The sequence below is a fragment of the Fukomys damarensis genome, unplaced genomic scaffold, assembly GCF_012274545.1.
Source record: "Fukomys damarensis isolate Sample0158 unplaced genomic scaffold, DMR_v1.0_HiC HiC_scaffold_13, whole genome shotgun sequence".
Taxonomy (NCBI): domain Eukaryota; kingdom Metazoa; phylum Chordata; class Mammalia; order Rodentia; family Bathyergidae; genus Fukomys; species Fukomys damarensis.
This window is the reverse complement of record NW_022900925.1, coordinates 27188540-27207270: the sequence shown is the minus strand read 5'-3', so window position 1 is coordinate 27207270 and position 18731 is coordinate 27188540. Positions and strand designations below refer to the sequence as shown.

General features: G+C 44.1%; 1 protein-coding gene, 1 long non-coding RNA gene and 1 other non-coding gene across 10 annotated transcripts in view; 2 read left to right on the top strand and 1 right to left on the bottom strand.

The window, feature by feature from the left end:
• Window positions 1-12845, bottom strand: part of Septin4 (septin 4) — a 25518-nt gene extending 12673 nt beyond the window's left edge. The window contains exons 1-4 of one of the 8 annotated variants that reach the window (XM_010620261.3): window positions 10727-10858; window positions 10341-10535; window positions 9662-9706; window positions 8476-8483 (exon numbers count right to left, since the gene is read on the bottom strand). In XM_010620261.3, coding sequence (XP_010618563.1) covers window positions 8476-8483; window positions 9662-9706; window positions 10341-10535; window positions 10727-10808 — 330 coding nt within the window. In that variant the 5' untranslated portion in view covers window positions 10809-10858. Of the gene's footprint in view, window positions 1-49; window positions 143-8475; window positions 8484-9661; window positions 9707-10024; window positions 10120-10340; window positions 11941-12787 lie in introns of those variants that run through there. The other 7 variants (XM_010620265.2, XM_010620258.3, XM_010620259.3 and 4 more) reach the window with 7 other exon arrangements.
• On the top strand, window positions 5529-5633 carry LOC117285950. The gene has a single exon (XR_004517069.1). It is a non-coding gene; the product is annotated as a U6 spliceosomal RNA (small nuclear RNA).
• LOC104859577 lies at window positions 12011-18164 on the top strand. The gene is made up of 3 exons (XR_779441.2): window positions 12011-12241; window positions 16175-16450; window positions 18048-18164. It is a non-coding gene; the product is annotated as an uncharacterized LOC104859577 (long non-coding RNA).
• The last annotated feature ends 567 nt before the right edge of the window (window positions 18165-18731 follow it).

Below are 18731 nucleotides of genomic sequence, written 5' to 3'. Positions count from 1 at the left end.
CCGGCACCCGCCGGGGCGGGTCGAGCTGTCCCTTGGGCGGGGCCTGTACCTTGGGCGGAGGGTGTAGTTGTAGTTGGTAGGGGAGGGGCGCCCACCACCCCCTGAAGAGATGCACAGGCCTCCGCATCCAGTCCTCGGGTGGCTCTGGACACTTGGCTTTTCCTTACTCAGCTCTCTTTCACTGAGGGGACTTGATTCCCAGAAGATGCCTTTGAAAAGGGAGGATGAGTAGACAGGCAGAAACTCCTAAGTCACCCCAGAGATTCAGCAAGGTTTTAGGAAAGTGAAGCTGACTGATGTCCAGGTTGATTGTCCACACCCTCACCATGCTTTCATTCTCCACCTCTGCTCAACTTGTGAAAAAGACAGGTTTGCAGCAGGTTCCCTTTTTTCAGGACTCCAGATTAAAGATTAAAGAGGATTTGCTGCATAAATTATACAGGGATCATCTGCTGTTAGAGTAGGAGAGGCTGAGTGGCTTTAATGGGGCTGGGAAGCCTTGCCTGGGTCTGAGGAAGTGGGGACTCTGGAGAGGCCAGCCCCAGCCCGACCCATTCTTAGCTGGACCATTCTTCCCCTGACAAAGCAGGTGAGAGAGCAGGGGACAGATGCCCCAACATCTTTAGAAGCATTAGGAGCTCAGAAGGGTCAGAGCACATCTCTGGGAAGATAGGTGCTTGGGGGTGGGGAGTTGGTGAGGGATTTCCTGAACTAAGTAGGGTCTGAACTCATCAGGCTTCTGTGGAAGTTTCCAGAACCATGTCTATCTCTAGCTCCCAGAAGCTTTCCCCCAAGGGCAAAGTGACTATTCTCTGGACAAAAATGAGCCCCACAGCATGGCTGCAAGGGTAGAAGTGCCAGATGTCTGCCTACCCTGTTTTGATCTCATCTGTAAACTAGTGATCAAAATGGAGATCCATCAGAACTCATCCAAGGGGGGAAGGAGGGCCTTGAGATCAGATGAGATCAGGCTTAGAAAAACACTAGGCTGCTAACAGACATATGACTGGATATCTGACAGTGTTGGACTGGGGCCAGAGAGATATTGTTGATTAAAGATATCAGAGGCTGGGGCCGGAGATTCAGCTCAGTGGTTCTGTCACCTGTCTCGCAAGCGCAAGGTCCCAAGTTTGATCCCCAGTACCAAAGATATCAAGGGCAAAAACTCATGAACAAGCAGGTTGAGGAGAAAACTTTGTAGTGACCTTGCACAACTCACTTCATCTCTCAGGCTCTCAGTTTTTCCTGAAAATGAGGGGAGTTAAATTAGATTATTTCTAAAGTTTCTTAAAGTTTCTGGGATTCTAAAAAAAGTAAATACCGTGAGGTAGGAGGGTATGGTATAGGCTTTGGAGGAAGACAAAGAGATCAAGGCAGCAGCTGGAGGTGCTAGAGAAAAATTGGGCCCTGAAGTCATCCAGGAGAAGGCCCTGCAGGCATAGGATGTGGGCCTGAAGCTTGGCTCCAAGAATAGGAAAGTCCTGGAAGCATAGAGATTCCCAAGAACAGCCTGGGGTAGACCAGGAGAAAGGAAGCAGTACTCAAGAAAAAAAACATTAAGAGAGAAACCATAAAGCTAAAGAAAATCTGCAGAAGCACCAGACCCTAATGTCAGATTTGGGTTACACAAAGCCCCACTGGTTCCCAGGCCACTAGTACTCATGCATATACTCCTAAGAATGCCTCTTGGGTGCTTTCAGGAGGCAGTCTTATGGCCTGGTACAGGAGGAACCATGTCAAAGAAGATAGGCCCCACTGCAAACCCTTGTTTTCCTCTATCATAATATTCCAACCCCCCATTTCCAAGTATGGACAGAGAAACATCGAAAAAGGCAACTTACTGCCTACAATATGGAAGGCCCTGGGTTCAACCCCCAGCCTTGGTGGGGAGAGGGAGGCAAGCAGCTCAGCTAACTTCTCCTCAGCTGTGGCCAGAATCCTGGCTCTTCCTAGCACCTGCTTCTCAGGCTCCAGAGGCTCTGTGTGCTCTGAGCAGATTGGTGCCAACTTGCCTTGAGAGAAGAGAGGCCTAGAGATAGATTTGGTTCTGGAAACTTCCACAGAAGCCTGATGAGTTCAGACCCTACTTAGTTCAGGAAATCCCTCACCAACTCCCCACCCCCAAGCACCTATCTTCCCAGAGATGTGCTCTGACCCTTCTGAGCTCCTAATGCTTCTAAAGATGTTGGGGCATCTGACCCCTGCTCTCTCACCTGCTTTGTCAGGGGAAGAATGGTCCAGCTAAGAATGGGTCAGGCTGGGGCTGGCCTCTCTTCCAGCTCTCTCATTCTGTATTTATGGAGATAGGGTCCCATGCCTGGTCAGAAGCAGAGCAAGATACAGCATGCCTTGTATAAGTCATTGATGACTGAATGTTCTTTCCCACCTCCAGCAAGCAGGTGGCCTGGCCAACTGTACCTCAGCACCATTCAGCTCTTGGAGCTCTGGATCTCCCTGGAAATTCAACATCCCAGACACTGATGTCCCTGACTGACTAGAGTACAATTTCCCAGGAACTGCCAAGGGTGGGGAACCAAGTGCCCAGGGACTAGACACTTAGCTTGGACACTCACTCCTCTGAGAAATTCAATCCAGCCACCACAGCTTAAGCCTGCTGTCCTCACTCCTCTTTTAAGGTCAGACCAACGTGGTCTGTAGGGAAAAACTCCTGGGTCTTTACTGCCCACCCACTGATGAAGTTTGTATGGCACAGGGCATAAGCAAGAAGATTGAATTTGGGCCAAACCAGGGCCCAAGTTGAAAGCCAAGAATAAAGAACAATTATTACAAAGAAATCAGGAATTCAGATTTGCAAGACTAACAAAGGCTACTTCTGCCTCCCAGTAGCTATTTCTCTTCAGTGATGCAAGGACTAATTGTACCTCCCTTCCCCCAGAAGTGGATAACTCACTGACATTATAGTCAGAGGGCCCTGGTGGGAACAATGGGCCATCACTGGGTTGTATCTTTCAAGGAAACCTCAGCCAGTTTGTCCAACAAGGTTTGTACATTGGCAAGAAACCAAAGTACCTTTAAGCCTACTCCTTCCTCAACTGTTGCCTACTGTCCTACCTTCTGGGGCAGACATAAGATGTGGGTGGCAAGGTTGGGAAACATTGTTTCCTCGCACCTGATGAATCTGCAGAGAGGGCAGTTCTGGAGCCAGCAGAGTGCTAGAAAGTGGCAACTTCCAATACCTCCTCAAAGGGAGGACAGGGCCGCAGAATCTCAGGGTTGGAAGGGATTTGCATACCTCATGTGACTAACTACCTCTCAAATGTCTGACACTCTTCAAGAACTCCTTTGTCTTCCTAGCCTCTGTTTGAATACCTCCCATGATAAAATTTCACTGCCCTCCAACCTCTGGGCAGCTGAGTTACAAAGGTCTTTATCACTCTTAAACCAAAATCCATCTCTCCCTGGCTTTTACCCTCCAAGTACTTCCCATGCTGGAAGCCTTGCTGACTCATTTCACTGGACTTTGCTTCGTCCTTGGATTTCCACACACTTTCAAGTGACCCAGCTATATACTTTTCTCTCCCAAATTAATCACAAGCCCCTCAAGAGCAGGACAGTGTCTTCTATTTTAACCTCTACTCTTCAATTCAGGGAACATGTGAATATATGATGTGATTTCTGCTTGTGTGACTAGGCCCATGCCCCCAGGAGCTGGCTGATCAATATGGAGTGATTAAAAGGACACATTGATTACTTTTCTACTCCAATTTTAGCCTTGAGGGTCTGGGCTTCACTGACCCATCACTCACCCTTAATCCTAGCTGCCTTAAGCTCATTTCCACCTCCCTGCCTCACAATTTACATGGAAAGACACTGAAGCTACTCCCTCTAAAACCCTTCCCTTCACAATTCTTGATATTGCTGAAAAATATTGAGGTCCTTTTCCAGGAAGACTTGGCTACAAAAAAAGAACATCTATACCACATGGTTGAATCCCTAGGACAAGAAGCTTCTTAAATTGCTCCCAGCTTTGATGAACAAGGTATGCACTCAGTTTCTTCATCTGTGGAATAGGGAGCAAAAAGTCCACCTCATAGGTTACTACAAAGATTCACTAACACACTTAAGAATGGTATAATCACTAAAATTAATGGTAGCTATTATCTCTGCTAATGAGAAAATTATCAACACCAAACTAACCACTATCAACACTGATATTTCAAATGCTTTCCTTCTGAGGAGCAGGAGTTTGCATGCATGTCTAATGAGTGGCAGAAGAGAGAACAGGGCAATGTCGTAGACTGTAGTGACACTAGACTGACCATCCTGCTGCCACCTATGGGGTCAGCTTTTCCAACTAGTCACCACTCCCTCTCTAGAAACCAAGTCTTAGTCTCTCCAAATTCCTGAAAGCAGCCATTAGGGAGACCTCCTTGGAGATAGAGGTGGATGCACCAAAGAAGAGACTTTTGCTGGACCAGTCCTTTTATTCAGTCTCAGAGCCTGCCCTGCTCTCAGGAACTGCCTCCCATTCTGTTCCCCTCCTCCAGCCTTTCATTCAGTCCCTAAGATGCAGCTGTCTCTTGCTGCTGCTCTCATAGCAGCTGAGCCAAAGGCAGCTGAGCAAAGCAGGGTGAAGAGATAAGGCCATTTCTGCCACACAGGGCAGCCTTCTTCTGGCTGAGCAGCTGTCAGGGGTGGCTTCTGGGTTACAGATTGTCTTCTTGGCCCAAGTATGCACCCTGCCTAATTTACCTAGATCTACTATTCTTCCTCTTGAAAGACCCACCATTTCAAACACCCACCAGAGTACTCTGACAGAAAGATATGTTAGAGAAAGATTCCAGCCAGAGAACCAAGTGTAATAGCTGAAAATACATCAGGAAGTCCAAAATGAATGTGGCAAGTTCTTCACTGTGTGAGATCATTCTGGGCAAAACAACAACAAAAAACACCAAGGGAGTCTGGCCTAAGTCTTGCCATCAAGACAAAGAGGACAGCAACACATTTTCCTGTCTCCCTTTCACAAGCCAAAGGAATAACCTCCCCAGGTCTCACAGTGAAACCAGGAACTCACTTCCACCTTGTGCTTCCAGGGGTTCTCACTGGGGCACAGCATACCACCCTTGCTCTGGGTGACTGTCTCGGTTTGCACAGGGCTGAAAGGAGGTTCTTGTAACACAGAATTTCAGTGCCAAACCTTTATGAATTAGTCAACCTTGCTTGTCCCCCAAATTAGCGAGTCACGGCTAGAAGTCATCAGTCTTCCGTCCTGCTCTCAAACTGGCTGCCCATAGTAACTTTAGATGAACAAAGGGCCACTTGACAGGATAGGATGGCTGCTTCCTAAGAAGCTATGTAGTGGGGGTCAAGCTGCTATGAAAAACCCCCTGAGGTGCCCTGTCCCATTTTCAGCTGCTCTGCTCCATTTCAATAATTCCCTTTCTTTTTCATAGCATGGTAGCATACACCTGTAATCCTAGTACTCAGAAGGCTAAGGCATGAGGATTATGAGTACAAGCCCAGCCTGAACTACACAGAGAGACCCTGTCTCAAAAAATACAAAGCGTGCTTGCTTCAGCATTGCATACACTAAAATTGGAACCACACAGAGAACATCAGCTTGCCCTCTGTGCAAGGATGACATGCAAATTCGTGAAGCAGTTCATAGTTTTTAAAAAATATAAACAAATGCCAGGCGTGGTGGCACACACCTGTAATCCCAGCAATTGGGAGGCTGAGGCAGAAGGACTGCTGTGAGTTCAAGACCAGCCTGGACTACACAGTGAGTTCCAGGTCAGTCTCAAATACATAGTGAGACCCTGTCTCAAAAAAAAAAACAACCCCTAAACCAAAAAAAAATATAAACAAACAAAAAGACAATTCCCTTTCCTCTCAATTTTGAGCTTCTATGCAAAGAAAGAGGAACAGGAGAAGCAGGAAAGACGGTTTCCAGGATTCCTTTCCGATAGGCAACAGCGCAGGAGCTTGTTATCATCCAGTAATGCAGAGACTCCTCAGGTTCCTCAGAGGCTTTGAATTTTCTTAGGAACCAAAAAGAAGCGGACTGTCCTGTCCTGTCCCATGTCCAATGACATGGCGCACTAATGACACAGAGGTCTGCCTCAGGTATCATTGAGACAGCCTCTTCTGGTTCCTGGCCTGTTTTCCAGAGTTGGTTTCTTGCATAATTGATAGTTACAGCAAGGAGGAAACCAGTTGGTCATCTGACAGCTCGAGAAGTCACATCCACGGTGAATCATCAAGTACCTTGAAGGCACAGAATATTGGGCCTGGAGTACCCCCTCTTGTCAAGAACTGCTTATTTTCAGGAACTCCCCAGAGCTGTGTGAGAAGGCAGCCCCCGATGACCCAACAAAGCACCAAAACAAACAAAGCCAAAAACCACATCATCAGGAGTGCTTTGCTCAGTCTACCATTCCCTCCTCTGGAGAGACTCTGGCCCTTAAGTGTCTCAATCCGGGGTTGAGAAACATCTATCTCTCCCACTCCTTGGCCCTTGAGGGGTCATTCAGAAGACACAAAGAGAGACATGAGGGTTGGGGATTTAGCTCACTGGTGCCACTGCCTGCCTCGCAAGCACAAGGTCCCGAGTTTGATCTCTGGTACCAAAAAAGAGAGAGAGAGAGAGAGACATGAGCTGAATCTGGCACCACCCCAAGCTGTGGACCCGGAGGCACTTGTGAAGCTTGCTCCATAAGCCAAGTGCTGGGGCTACACCACCAGAGAATTACTGCTGGGAATGAAACATGAAACAGTCAACCATTCCCAGGTCAAAGGAACAAGAGACCTTAGACACCAGCACCAGTATCTAGCCTGGGGGACAGGCTGGGGAAAGCCTAACTTGTTCATATTTTGCAGGAGACTACCTGATCTACTTTCAAGCCACCCTATCTCCAGAGAGCCAAAGAAGACTAGCAGCCCAGCTGCCTGGAAGCCTTTTCTTCCCAGCTTCTGGGGAACAGCTCTGCTTCTGAACAGGGCTAGAGAGCTGTAATTATCCAGACAGGATAAGAGCTATTTTGGGAAGGAGCTGTCTTGCTGCCAAGGCTTTTGACTTCCTAAACTAAAACAAGATGCAAAGAAAAAAGGGGTGAGAGTAGGGAAGAAGAGGGTGGAGCTTGCTCAGTCAAAAACATCAAATCTTGAATGAGGAGAAATAGCATCCCTTCCAAAAGGGGTAGACTTGTATCAAGGGGTGAGCAAGTGGCCAGATGGTAAGATATCTCCCCCTTGTCTAGACCCGCTACCTAACTCTTGCTGACTCCCTCTTTCCAAAGACCCTCCAAGTGTACTTAGTCCGTGTGTATGTGTGTGTGTGCACTTCAGGCTGGCCTTGAACTCACTATGTACCCCAGGCTGGCCTCAAATTCACAGTGGCCTCAGTCTCCCAAGTGATGGGATTACAGGAATGTGCCACCATGTCCCACTGCTGTTTGACATTTGAACACAGGCTACTGCATATTGTTGTTTAAATGTTTCCTGTGTATGCTTTACCTCCTGATCCAGGTGGTCAGTTTCTCAAAACCTAAGAAGGTGTGTTGTGAAATTCCCCAACAGCTGCTGGCAGAGTGTTAGGTATCTGAATAAAAATTACATATGGAAAGGAGAAAGGGAGAGAGACAGAAGGAAAGCAGAAAGAAGGAAAGGGGAGAAGTGGATTTATTATTTTGCATGGGTGACAATCTATAAAAGTGGCTGCTCCCATCTATAGCTGTGCTCAGGGCCTTGGGCTGGATAAGAACTCTTAGAGGGTTTAGTAGCCACACTCCCCGACACCTCCCCTTCAGCTGTCCTATTATGCAAGCTCAGGTTGCGCTCCCCACCCCCCATTTGGTTTCTATCTGTAGTCAACTGCTGTTCATCTTAGGCCAGTCAGCCTACTGATGAGACCCATTAGAGGCCACTGCTAAGCTTTGGGTAAGGCAGGAACATGGTAAGATAAAGAATGGAAGCAGGAAAAGCTTTGACCATCTTATCAAACATATGCCAAGAGCCAAAGTATTTATGGGAACTAAAAATGTACTGTGAAATCAGGACACTGACAAATTTAGGACCCAGAGCTGCCAAGAGCAGAGCCCACCCATGCCTTTCCAAACTGAGAACCCAAATAGTGTGTGACTCAGAAAAGCAACCCCTTTGTGAAGTGTCCCATGCAGGAGAGAGGAGAGCCAGGTGGGGACCAATCCAACCCATGGGCTGCCCAGAACTCTTATAGAGCATTTGGCAATATTCATCATCTTCCACATCATCTCTATTCTTTCTCTCCAGAGCTGCAGATAACTCACGTAGCACTTTTGTGCAAATCTCTCTCAGGGGGAGATGCAGCACAAGAAGTTCACAATTTAGCAAGTGGAGCACAAGTAACCTCCCCAACCACAGGGAGCAAAAGTGTCTCCCTCCACACCCTCTTCCATTACAGGACAGGAGCTGGACTTGGCTAGGGGGCAGGAACACAGAGGAAGACTGGAAGTAACTTCCCAGGAGCATTCTTACCTCTTCATCTGTTGTAATAAGAGTAGAAGCCAGCCATTCCCAGGGGGGCAGCAAATGGAATTCAGAAAGTGCCAACAGGAAGAGAAAAAGAGAATTTTACTAAAGATGCCCAGTGGAATTCAGCACAACCTGGCCAAATCCCTTCCTAGTAACAACAGCTATCATTTACTGAGTGCTCCCTATTGCCAAGTACCATGCTTTCCATGTAATAGCTTGGTTAATCTTCACAATAACCTTTGAGGAAGCCATGACAGCATGTAATAAAAGGAACTAGGGCTTGGAGAGGTAAAATAATGTACCCAAGGTCATGGTCAGGAAATAGTGGACTCAGAATTCAAACCCAGTAAGACAATTTCTGAATCTATACTTCACTACACACCTACTTTAGGGAGCTTGGCTTTCCCTTTTCTGCTTTTTGTTACCCATGGTTCAGAGCTCATGCATTCCGAGGGCTCTCCCCTACCCAGGAACTCCTCCATCCAGAGCTCAGACCTCTGATAGTCAGTCACAGCACCAGAGTTTAACTCGAACCACAATGCTCAAACCAAATACTCCCTGCTGCCAAGAGTCCCCGCCCTCCCCTGCCACCAGACAGTCCACGAGTACAAAGGAAACAGAGGGTCATGCAAGGCTGAGGACACTTCTCTTAAGGATTCTAGAGTTGCAAGAACCACTGGTGGTCTCAAGGGGACAGCCCAGACATCCCTGGAGATCTGTCTGAGCACCACCTATTAAATACATTCAAGGAACAGGGTGGGGGTTTTAGGAGAGCTCTGAGGAGCCAAAGAGACACATGAAAAGAGAGCCCCAACCTGAATTAGTGTGGACTAGCCCTGACAAGACTATGAAACAGGTAGTTTGCTTGGTTGGTTTGTTTGTTTTGCTTTGCTTCAGCATATGCCAAGTAACACCAGCTAAGCTAAAATAGCAATGAGGATTTAAATTGTCTTCATTCTGGAAGTGATTTCTCATTTAAAGTAGACTCCTGAAAACAAAACAAAAACATTCAAGTTCCCAAATGGATGGCTCTAATGATAGAATCTGAGGCAAGAGGAAAATTTCCTCTGCTCTTTCAGAGCACATACTCAAACTCCACGTCTATAATAGAAACATGGATGCCATCCTATCACCTATCTTGCTACTTCCCAGGGCCCACAAAAGACCCACAAGAGGAAAAAGTACAGACCTTTTAGCCACCAGATGATTCGATTTTGCATTTCCTCAGAGACATCTAAAAGTAACAGAGAGACTGTTGCTTTTTTCTGTCAGGTGACAGCTCTCCCCTCACTGCTTGTATCTCCCCTTTCAGCTTATGTCTCCACCCAAAGGTGCACTCAATCCTTGATCTCCAGGAAGCTCCTGCCACCTGTGACCAAGTATCACATTCCCACTCTCTCCCTTTTTCCACCCTACCTCTGTGCCACTCTTAATACTTTTCCCCTCCGGGAAGCCCAAGTCCCAGCTCATCTAGACCTCACCTATTCCACTTTGATGCCAGAGTATTTCCCCGAGACCCTTATCCTTTATAACAGCCCTTCCTAGCCCTCACCCCTGCTCAGTTCTTCATCTCCACTCTCAGAAATCAGCTTCAGACCCTGCAAACCACTACTACATTCCAGTGAAAAGTAGCATTGCCTGGAAGAGTTGATGCCTGACGCCTGTCACAAGCAACACCATTGATGTCATTAGCCTGGAGCTCAGAGACGCTGGCGGGAAAGGCATGGAACACTGGGCTCATGGATAGGAGTGGCTTTGGCATTGGCAGCAAAGTAGCCCTGAGGCCAAGAAGAGGGGGCTTTTCCTGCCCACCCCAATGTCCCATCTCATTAAATCAGGGTTGCACCTGGGCAGTCTCCTTCACATACCCAAGAAGAAAGCATTAAACCTTTGATTGAGCTGTTTGTTGATGTGCTTGGAGTCCTGTGGCACTTCTCTCAATGGTAACTGGCTTAAAGACTCCCTTGGTGACAGTGGTAGTGGTGGGCTTGCCTTCTCTCTCTGGAATATCAGGTCCTCACAGAAAGGAATTGAGTCCATTTCATAAAGAGACTCTGAAGTGTCTAGGGGGATAGGGGACTTAGGCTCAAAATCGGGTGTTGTTGGCCAGCTTTGGGGCATTTCAACTTGAGGATTCAGTAAGGCCCACCACGAGGAGTCAGGACCATACTTAGGTAAGGACCGAGGGGGTAAGGGCTGAGGAGTCAGTTCCAGTTCTGCATGAATGGAGGGCTTTCGGGAGGGTTCTGGATACCTGACTGCAGGTCCTGAGCACATGTAGTTAGTTTCTGAGGGTCTTTGGATTTGCTGTTTATGGATGGACTCTGGAGTGACATTCATGAGAGATTTTCGAGGGCTGTCGGACACTGCTCGAGCTGTAGCACGAAAAGTTGACTGCACTGGCTGTCCTGGTAAGGAGGACATGGTGACCCTGCGGGTGACTTCATTGTCTCGGATTGAGGATCTCATGCTGGACTCCACATCTGGTGATATTAAGACCTTCAAGGAGGGCCTGGTCTCGGTGGAGACACAATGTTTGTAGAGAGATTCATGTTTTGAATGTTCAGGAGGAACTCGATGTCCACCATCTAAATCTCTAAGAACAGAGAGTTTGAGGGATGATGCCAATTTCATATTCCTATGTAAGGCCTTAGGTTCTGAAAGAATTGAGGTACGAGGATCCATTTGTGACTCTTGGCCAGGACTCTTTCTATGAACTGCCTGATGGTCTGTAGAGACCCGGCTGCTGCCATGCTCTGGGATAGTGGGACTCCTTGGAGATCTGACCTCACCAGTCAAAATCTTTCCAGTGGGCTCTGTTTGTACTGCTTCATCCTTTGGGTAAGATGAAATCCTACGAGGAACTCTGACCCCTTGGGGGTTCTGGACCTTGGAAGGTGGGTCCTCTTCTTGTACGTTTTGTGATTCTAAAGTATCCTTCTCATCTATGAAACTCAAGCGGCGGGAGGATTTAGCTTCTGGGGTCAAGGAAGTGTAACAGCCAACCTCACGCCCTGGCTTGATCTCACCCGCTCTTCGAGTTGCTTCCTCTTTGACATTACGATGTATGTTTACAGGATGGGGAGGTGCTGTATGAACTTGCTGGCTCTTTTGCTGAGGAATGGGAATGCGTGGTCGGGTCTCAGTTCCCCGAGGGGTGGATGCTGTATAGAGGCTGGGCCCTGACTGTGGGGACACAGCGTGAGGAGAGTGTGATGCTGAATGGGTAGTAGGAAATGCAGCTTCGATTCTTTGTGGGGGAGGACTCCCAGAGACAGCGGCACTTCGCTGGCCCGTGGCAACAATGTACCTGTGTCCCCGCTGGGAGGTGGAGCTAGTTAACTCAGGCCCTCTATGTGCTACCTTGGACCCAGATTTATTTGTCCTGAGTATCTGAAAGACTGTGCCCTTCTGTGTAGATGCCATATTTTATCGGCTGGCTTGTCTTCTGGATTCTACTGAAGCCTTATTTTTACCCTCATTTTTAAAAGCTGCTGTTCTTGGGCTCCCATCAAACTGGCTGTTGTTCTAAGAGTGTGTCAAAGAATGCCCTTAGCTACTTCTCTGTCTGATGATGTCATAAAGGAAGGAGCTTCCTATTAAACATCCTCTCATACAGACATAATTCTTCAGAGAAACCCAAGCAATACCCAAGAGGAAACTGAATTTATCTTTGGACTCGAGACTACCAAGCCTTTGGACATGTTCTAAACAAACTTGGAATTTCCTCATATAAAGAAGTCTCCAGGCCCTTCCTTACTCTCCCCAGGTAGTAAGTAACAGGATTTCTCAAGGACTCATCCAGAGAAGTCTGCCAGAAAATCCTTTGAAAGCTAGGCTATTCAAGGTTATCATGTCATGTTAGCACCAGATTTAATAGGTCATTTTGTATTGCACAAAGTTGCCCCAATTTTATTTGAAACTGCACCTTATACAAGTCAAAAGATAGAACACCAGCCTTTTTTGGGTTTCTAAGGTGGTTTTCATGATTGTGGAGTAAAAGAAATCCAGATTGCTAAGATCATAAATTCTCAAATTCTTGGTCCAGGTATTATCACACAAGGGATTTGAAATTAATATTGTTTTTTAACATAAATGACAAGTTGTGCACAAATGATGTTACCTAAATTGTCTGAGTCTTAGTTTCTTCACTGGGAAACCAATGCCTGGTAAGTGGCTATTACACTATAAATGTTAATGTCTTTTCTTGTGATCTTGTGTCAGCAATTCCACCATCAGAGACTCTGGTTACTCTCTTGATTTTTGAAGAGTGACCTCCCAATTTGGATGACAATTCTAAAAAGGGGATTCTTACCTTTTACATGTCCCCCACCTGCTCTTTTGGACACAGACACCATCATATCCAACATTCTATTACTGACTCTGAAAGGGCATTGGGGTTAGGGATGTCAGCCTCATTTTTCTATGCTTTTATATTAACCACTCTCAATTTTTCTTCAATAAAATGGATTAAATTAATGGCTAATTATGATATTCTAGTGCTGCCTCCCACTGATTCAACATTTAGGTATTTCTAAATCCTTTTTACTTCCCCAAATTAATATGATTTTCAAAATATACAAACTTGAAATCCCATGAAAGGACCACTTTATTATTTTAATAAGCATTTTTCCATGTATCTATGCATTTTCCATATTTATTTATAAAGTTTCATGGATAGGATACTATTATACCTAGTAGCATACTCCTACTAGCATTATTCTAAAATACATCATAGATACCTTTCTGTGTTAATAAATTCATGTCTGGATACGGGTTATTTCCAATTGTTTGATATTATTAAAAATGTTACAATAAACATCCTTTTATATAAATACATCTTTGTGTACAGTCCAATTTTCTCCTTGGGATAATAGTTCGTAATACTGGCTGCATATTAGAATCCCCTGGAGAGTGCCCATGCTCTGCCTCAGCTGAAGTAAATCAGATAATTTAGGGGTGAGGCCTAAGTGCCAGTATTTGTTAGAAACTCCTTAGATTTGTTAGAAACTCCTTAGATACCTGTAATGTACAACCAGGTCTAAGGACCACTGCCTTAAGAGAAGGTCCTCTCTTCTAATCCTTTCTTTTCTTTTCTTTCTTTCTTTCTTTCTTTACTTACTTATTTTTTGTGGTACTGGGAATCAAACTCAGTCGCAGTACCACTAAATTAAATCCCTGGCTATAATCCTCTCTGAAGTGTGCTATGTAGCCAGGTGTGGTGGTGCACACCTGTGATCCCAACACTAGGGAGGCTGAGGCAGGAAGATTGCTGTGAAATTCAAGGCCAGCCTGGGCTACATAGTGAGACTCTGTCTCAAAAAAAAGAAGGATTAAAGCTCCTAAAATAAAACAATAAAAAAAAAAAAAGAGATGCCATGCTGAGAAGGAAAACTCAGCATGAAGTTTCCAGAAGGAAAACTGGTCTAGGACAGGAGGGGGATGTCACTTTTAGATCAACAGGACTAAAGTGAAAAGAATGGGTGCAGAATAGGTCCACCTCCAGTTCAGGTTAGACTGCTTCACCAAAAACTGTTCTTCTGTTCAATGGAGATAGAGGTGGTCATGTTAGGAGTTTTGGTGGTGGAAAGCTGAAGGCTTCTATTTTCTTTGTAAAATTGGAAATGAAGTCATCTGTTGAGTGTTAACAGGAAGTGAGAGATGAAGGTCTGAAACAGCAGATGGAATGGGAGAAGCACCCTGAAAAACAGTGGGGAGGGGCTGGGGATTTAGCTCAGTGGTTCCAGAGCCTGCCTCACAAGTGCAAGGGCCTGAATTCCATCCCTGGTACCAAAAAAAAAAAAAAAAAAAAGTGGGGAATATGCTCCCTGTCTCACAAACACAAAGTCCCAAGTTCGATCCCAGTACAAAAAAAAAAAGGTGGGGGGGCCGGGAATAAAGCTCAGGGGTACAGTGTCTGCCTTGGCAAGCCCGAGGCCCTGAGTCTGATTCCCAGTACTGGAAAAAAAAAAAACAAAAAACAGTGGGACTATCATGTGCAAGAAAAGGATTAATGTATATAAAGTACCTGGTATGTAACAGTTGTCCTATGATATAAAACAATAACCACCAACATTATTATGCCTAACATTGCCCAATATTTCTCAGCCAGATAGAAGTCTACCCTGTCAGATTACAATCCTTACCAGCCAGTTTGGTGTAGGATCTAAAGCCTTAACTACTGACTAGTCCAATTATTTAAATACAGGATGACCAGAAATTATGTGTTTTCATTAAATTTTTTTTTTTTTTTTGGTTTTTTGAGACAGGGTCTCACTATGTAGTTGAGATTGACCTGGAACTCACTATGTAGCTCAGGCTGGTCTTGAACTCACAGCGATCCTCCTGCCTTAGCCTCCCGAGTGCTGGAATTACAGGCATGTGCCACCACGCCCAGCAAATGAATTTTTTTTTTTTTTTTGGTACAGGGGATAGAACTCGGGTCCCTGCACTTGTAAGGCAGGCTGCAGAACCACTAAGCTAAATTTCTGGCCCTCATTAATTTTTATAAGATAACAAGAATTATAAAAAAATAATTTTATCAAATTTATTCCATACAAGAATTGACTGGTTGAAATGACACCTCCCTGAGCAATGATCGTAGTAGTCAGTATGCAAACAAACGCACTGTCTGAATGACGCTCGGGGTAAATTGTTAAGTGGTTAATACATACTAATAGATAACACCATAACTCACCACGTTGATATGTCTCTTATTAGTCTTCATATTTTAACATATATCTATTTTGTCTCATCAGTTAGAATAAATTGTTTGAGAGGCAACTGTAAGTCTCCATATCTCTCAAAAGTTCTTACACATATTATTTATAAACTGATTTGTTTCTGATGATCCTCTGGTTATAATGGCAAGCAACTATTTCCTTGCTTTAAAATAGCCAAATAAATCTGTACCTTCCCATTTGATCAGTGCAGGGTAAAATTTCCGGAGGCTAAGGAGTATGAATATGACCATCCACAACAGGAACTATTTTAGTTTTCAAAAACAAAAGACCTTTTCTGTACTCATCAAAATACAATAAAATGTGTACTGGAAAGTACTGCACATGCAGAAGTACACAGCTTTCAAGAGAAGTTTCCTATTTCTATGTAAAGATTCTAAACTGGAGGTAATGAAGCATATAAATCCTCTAGAAACCAGACTAAATCATCTGACTAGTAGTCATAAGAGGCTAAATTAGACAAAATGTTGTGATCTCTATCTCACCCAATTTTATTTCCCTAATACACTCATGATGTAAAGTATATAATCCAAAATATATGGAGACAGTATCGTTCACCTTAGAGTTCTAAACACCTTAGCATTTTATGGTTATCTCCTAGAGATAACGGGAAAGGCAACATGGCACAGGAATATGGCAACTTCAGCTAAGTGGTTGAGTGGTATTTGTTAGAAAATGAGGACAATTAATGCCAGTTTGTATGATGAATCATAGCAGTAGCTGCCTATGTGTCAAACTTATAATAGGAATTGAAGGCTCTTTGGGTGGCAGGTCCTTTCCCTCAACTCCCAGACTCAAACAAAGAAATACATCTTACACAACTGCAACCTAACTGGTAGGAAAAGGAACACTTTACTATATAACAGAAGTAAAGTTTTCAAAAATTTACATCAACAAAATCAAAAAACCATACTGGGTACAATTATAAATTTTTTAAATTGCAGCTATCTCACAATTTTCAGGAATGTGATTGGAAACAAATCGGATGCTGCCTATAGAAAGAGTCAAGCCATCACGACTACTATAGCAGCTGAACAATGTGTGAGATATGGAACTTGGATTGCTGCCCTGATAGCAACTAAAGCAAATGAGAGAAGAAAGGAGCTCACAACCAGGATTCTCAAAATCAGGCTGGAATCCATCTATGATCCAGTTCCAGTCAGTCTGACAAGTCACTCTGATCCAGGACAATTATCCTGTGCAAACATGTTTTAAAGGACAAAGAAGGGAGCTTCAAGGTGATATGTACATTTATAATTCCTATTATTATTTGTGGTGCTAAAAATCAAAACCAGGGCATTGCAGATGCTAGACACACACTTTATTGCTGAGCAACACCCCCATCTCGGTATGTACAATTTTAAAGACAAAAACAATATACCTTATATTCAACTAAATTCAAGGGAAAAGAATTTTGTTCTTTATAATCAAGGGAGAGAATGATAAACAGTGAATCATGGAAATGTAAGGTAACTGCAAAGCAACTAACAGCATCTTCTGTACTCCTTCGGTATGTAAACTGTTCTTGCGCTGATTCTACCACTGATTTAATCAAAGTTGGCAGTGATTTCATTTTATAATTTAATTTACTGTAAACATATAACTGTAGGTTAAGCAACTTGGTCTGAATTTCAAGTCTTTGTTTTCAGTGTGTGTTGACACTAATAAATGTTTTAAGTCTGCTCATCCTATCACTAAACAATAACTCTGACTTGCAAACATAGTATCTCATTGTCTAGCTGTTTCAGACCAACCCAGTAGCTTCCAAAAATGGAGGAAGAAAAAAAAAGAAACAACCTGATTACTTTGTAGGTCAAAGAGTGCCAGAATTCAGAATTCATATCAGTATTCTCTCTAATGTAAACTGTTTTACCTACGAAAGTTGTTCTATTATGTAAAGATAGGATCTTTCTAAAAACACAGTTAATAGCTTTGCCTCCTAACATTCTACAGCTCCCTGCCATAGCAATGGGCATTGATGACTAATTATCTTCCCAGTATATTCAATACTATCAAAACGCTTACAAACACTGGGCCCTGTGCCAGTCAGAATTTAAGGAGTAAAAATGTACCCATGGATAATACAGTGAAAGATGCCTTTATGAAGAGACTGCATACAAAGGCATAGCTGGAGTTAAAGGGACAAAGAAGAAATTGCAAGGCATCCAGGAATGGGCAGCAGTGGGAAGCCTAAGTCTCAAGAGTGGGTTGGGGGCCGGGATTTAGCTCAGTGGTTCCGCCGCAAGTGCAAGGACCTGTGAGTTCAATCCCTGGTACCAAAAAAAAAAGGGTGCTTGGGAAGACAATTACTAGAACTCAGGAAGGACACCTGGAACTGGGAAGGACAGGCTGCCACACAGAAGCTGTACTTGGGGAGGGACAGCACTTCTTCCAGACACAAGGAACCAAAATAGTAAAGGAGGGGAGGTAAACCCTAACTTCTCTCCTGCCCTTTGATCTTCTGCCGGAGCCTCGCACTGGTCAGAAAGAAGCCAGGGGGACTCAGTCCACTGGGGCCAGCATCCTCTGCACAAAATCAGACAGAGAAAGGAAGACAATAAGAAAGGACTGGGGAAGGGATAATAGATGATCTGAAAGAGTTAAATTCCAGAGTTAGAAGTCACTAAATTCCTGAGTTAAAAAGAATATAAAACATAGAAAGGCATCATTTGTAACTGGTATATTAAAAGCCTAGGATCTATAGCAAAATGATTTTGAAATTAAGGTTGAGCTCTAATTTTCAGATTACTATAGACCCCAATTAAATTCTACAATATATTATTTGTATTGGATTCTGCAACATCTGTGTGAACTAAACTTAAAACTCTTTTGCAGATATTAGACAATCAGAAGCTAAACACTGCTACACAATGTGCAAGATGCTGATGATATTGGCCAACAGATTGTTTTTGAAAGCAAACTTGATGAAGCTATGAGGAGTCATTAAAAAATATGGTGAAAGTTTAAATTTTTAAAAATTTATTGCAGTATGGAGCATGCCTGTAATCCCAGCACTCGGGAGGCTGAGGCAGAAGGATCGCTGTGAGTTCAAGACCAGCCTGGGCTACTTAATGAGTTCCAGGTCAGTCTCAACTACATAGTGAGACCCTGTCTCAAAAAAAAATTATTGCAGTAAAAGACCTATGGCTATAAGTCTTTTAATAATAATAATATAATAATATATTTATTATATAATTAATTGTATTGATTATATCTATTATATAATAATGTAATAATAAGTCATTAATCCTCCTCAAAATATTCTCCTTTGCCTTGAACACACATCCCATCAATTTTGTCACTTTCTGAAGCAGTTCTGGTTGTCCTTTTCTCTCTCTCTCTCTCTCTCTCTCTTTTTAAGATAGGATGTGGCTATATAGTTCAGGCTGTCCTTAAACTCACTATATATCCCAGGCCGGCCTCAAACTGATTCTCCTGCCTCAGCCTCCTGAATGCTGGGATTACAGGTGTGTGCCACCACATCTGGCTTAGAAGTCTTCTTCTTTTTTTTTTTTTTTT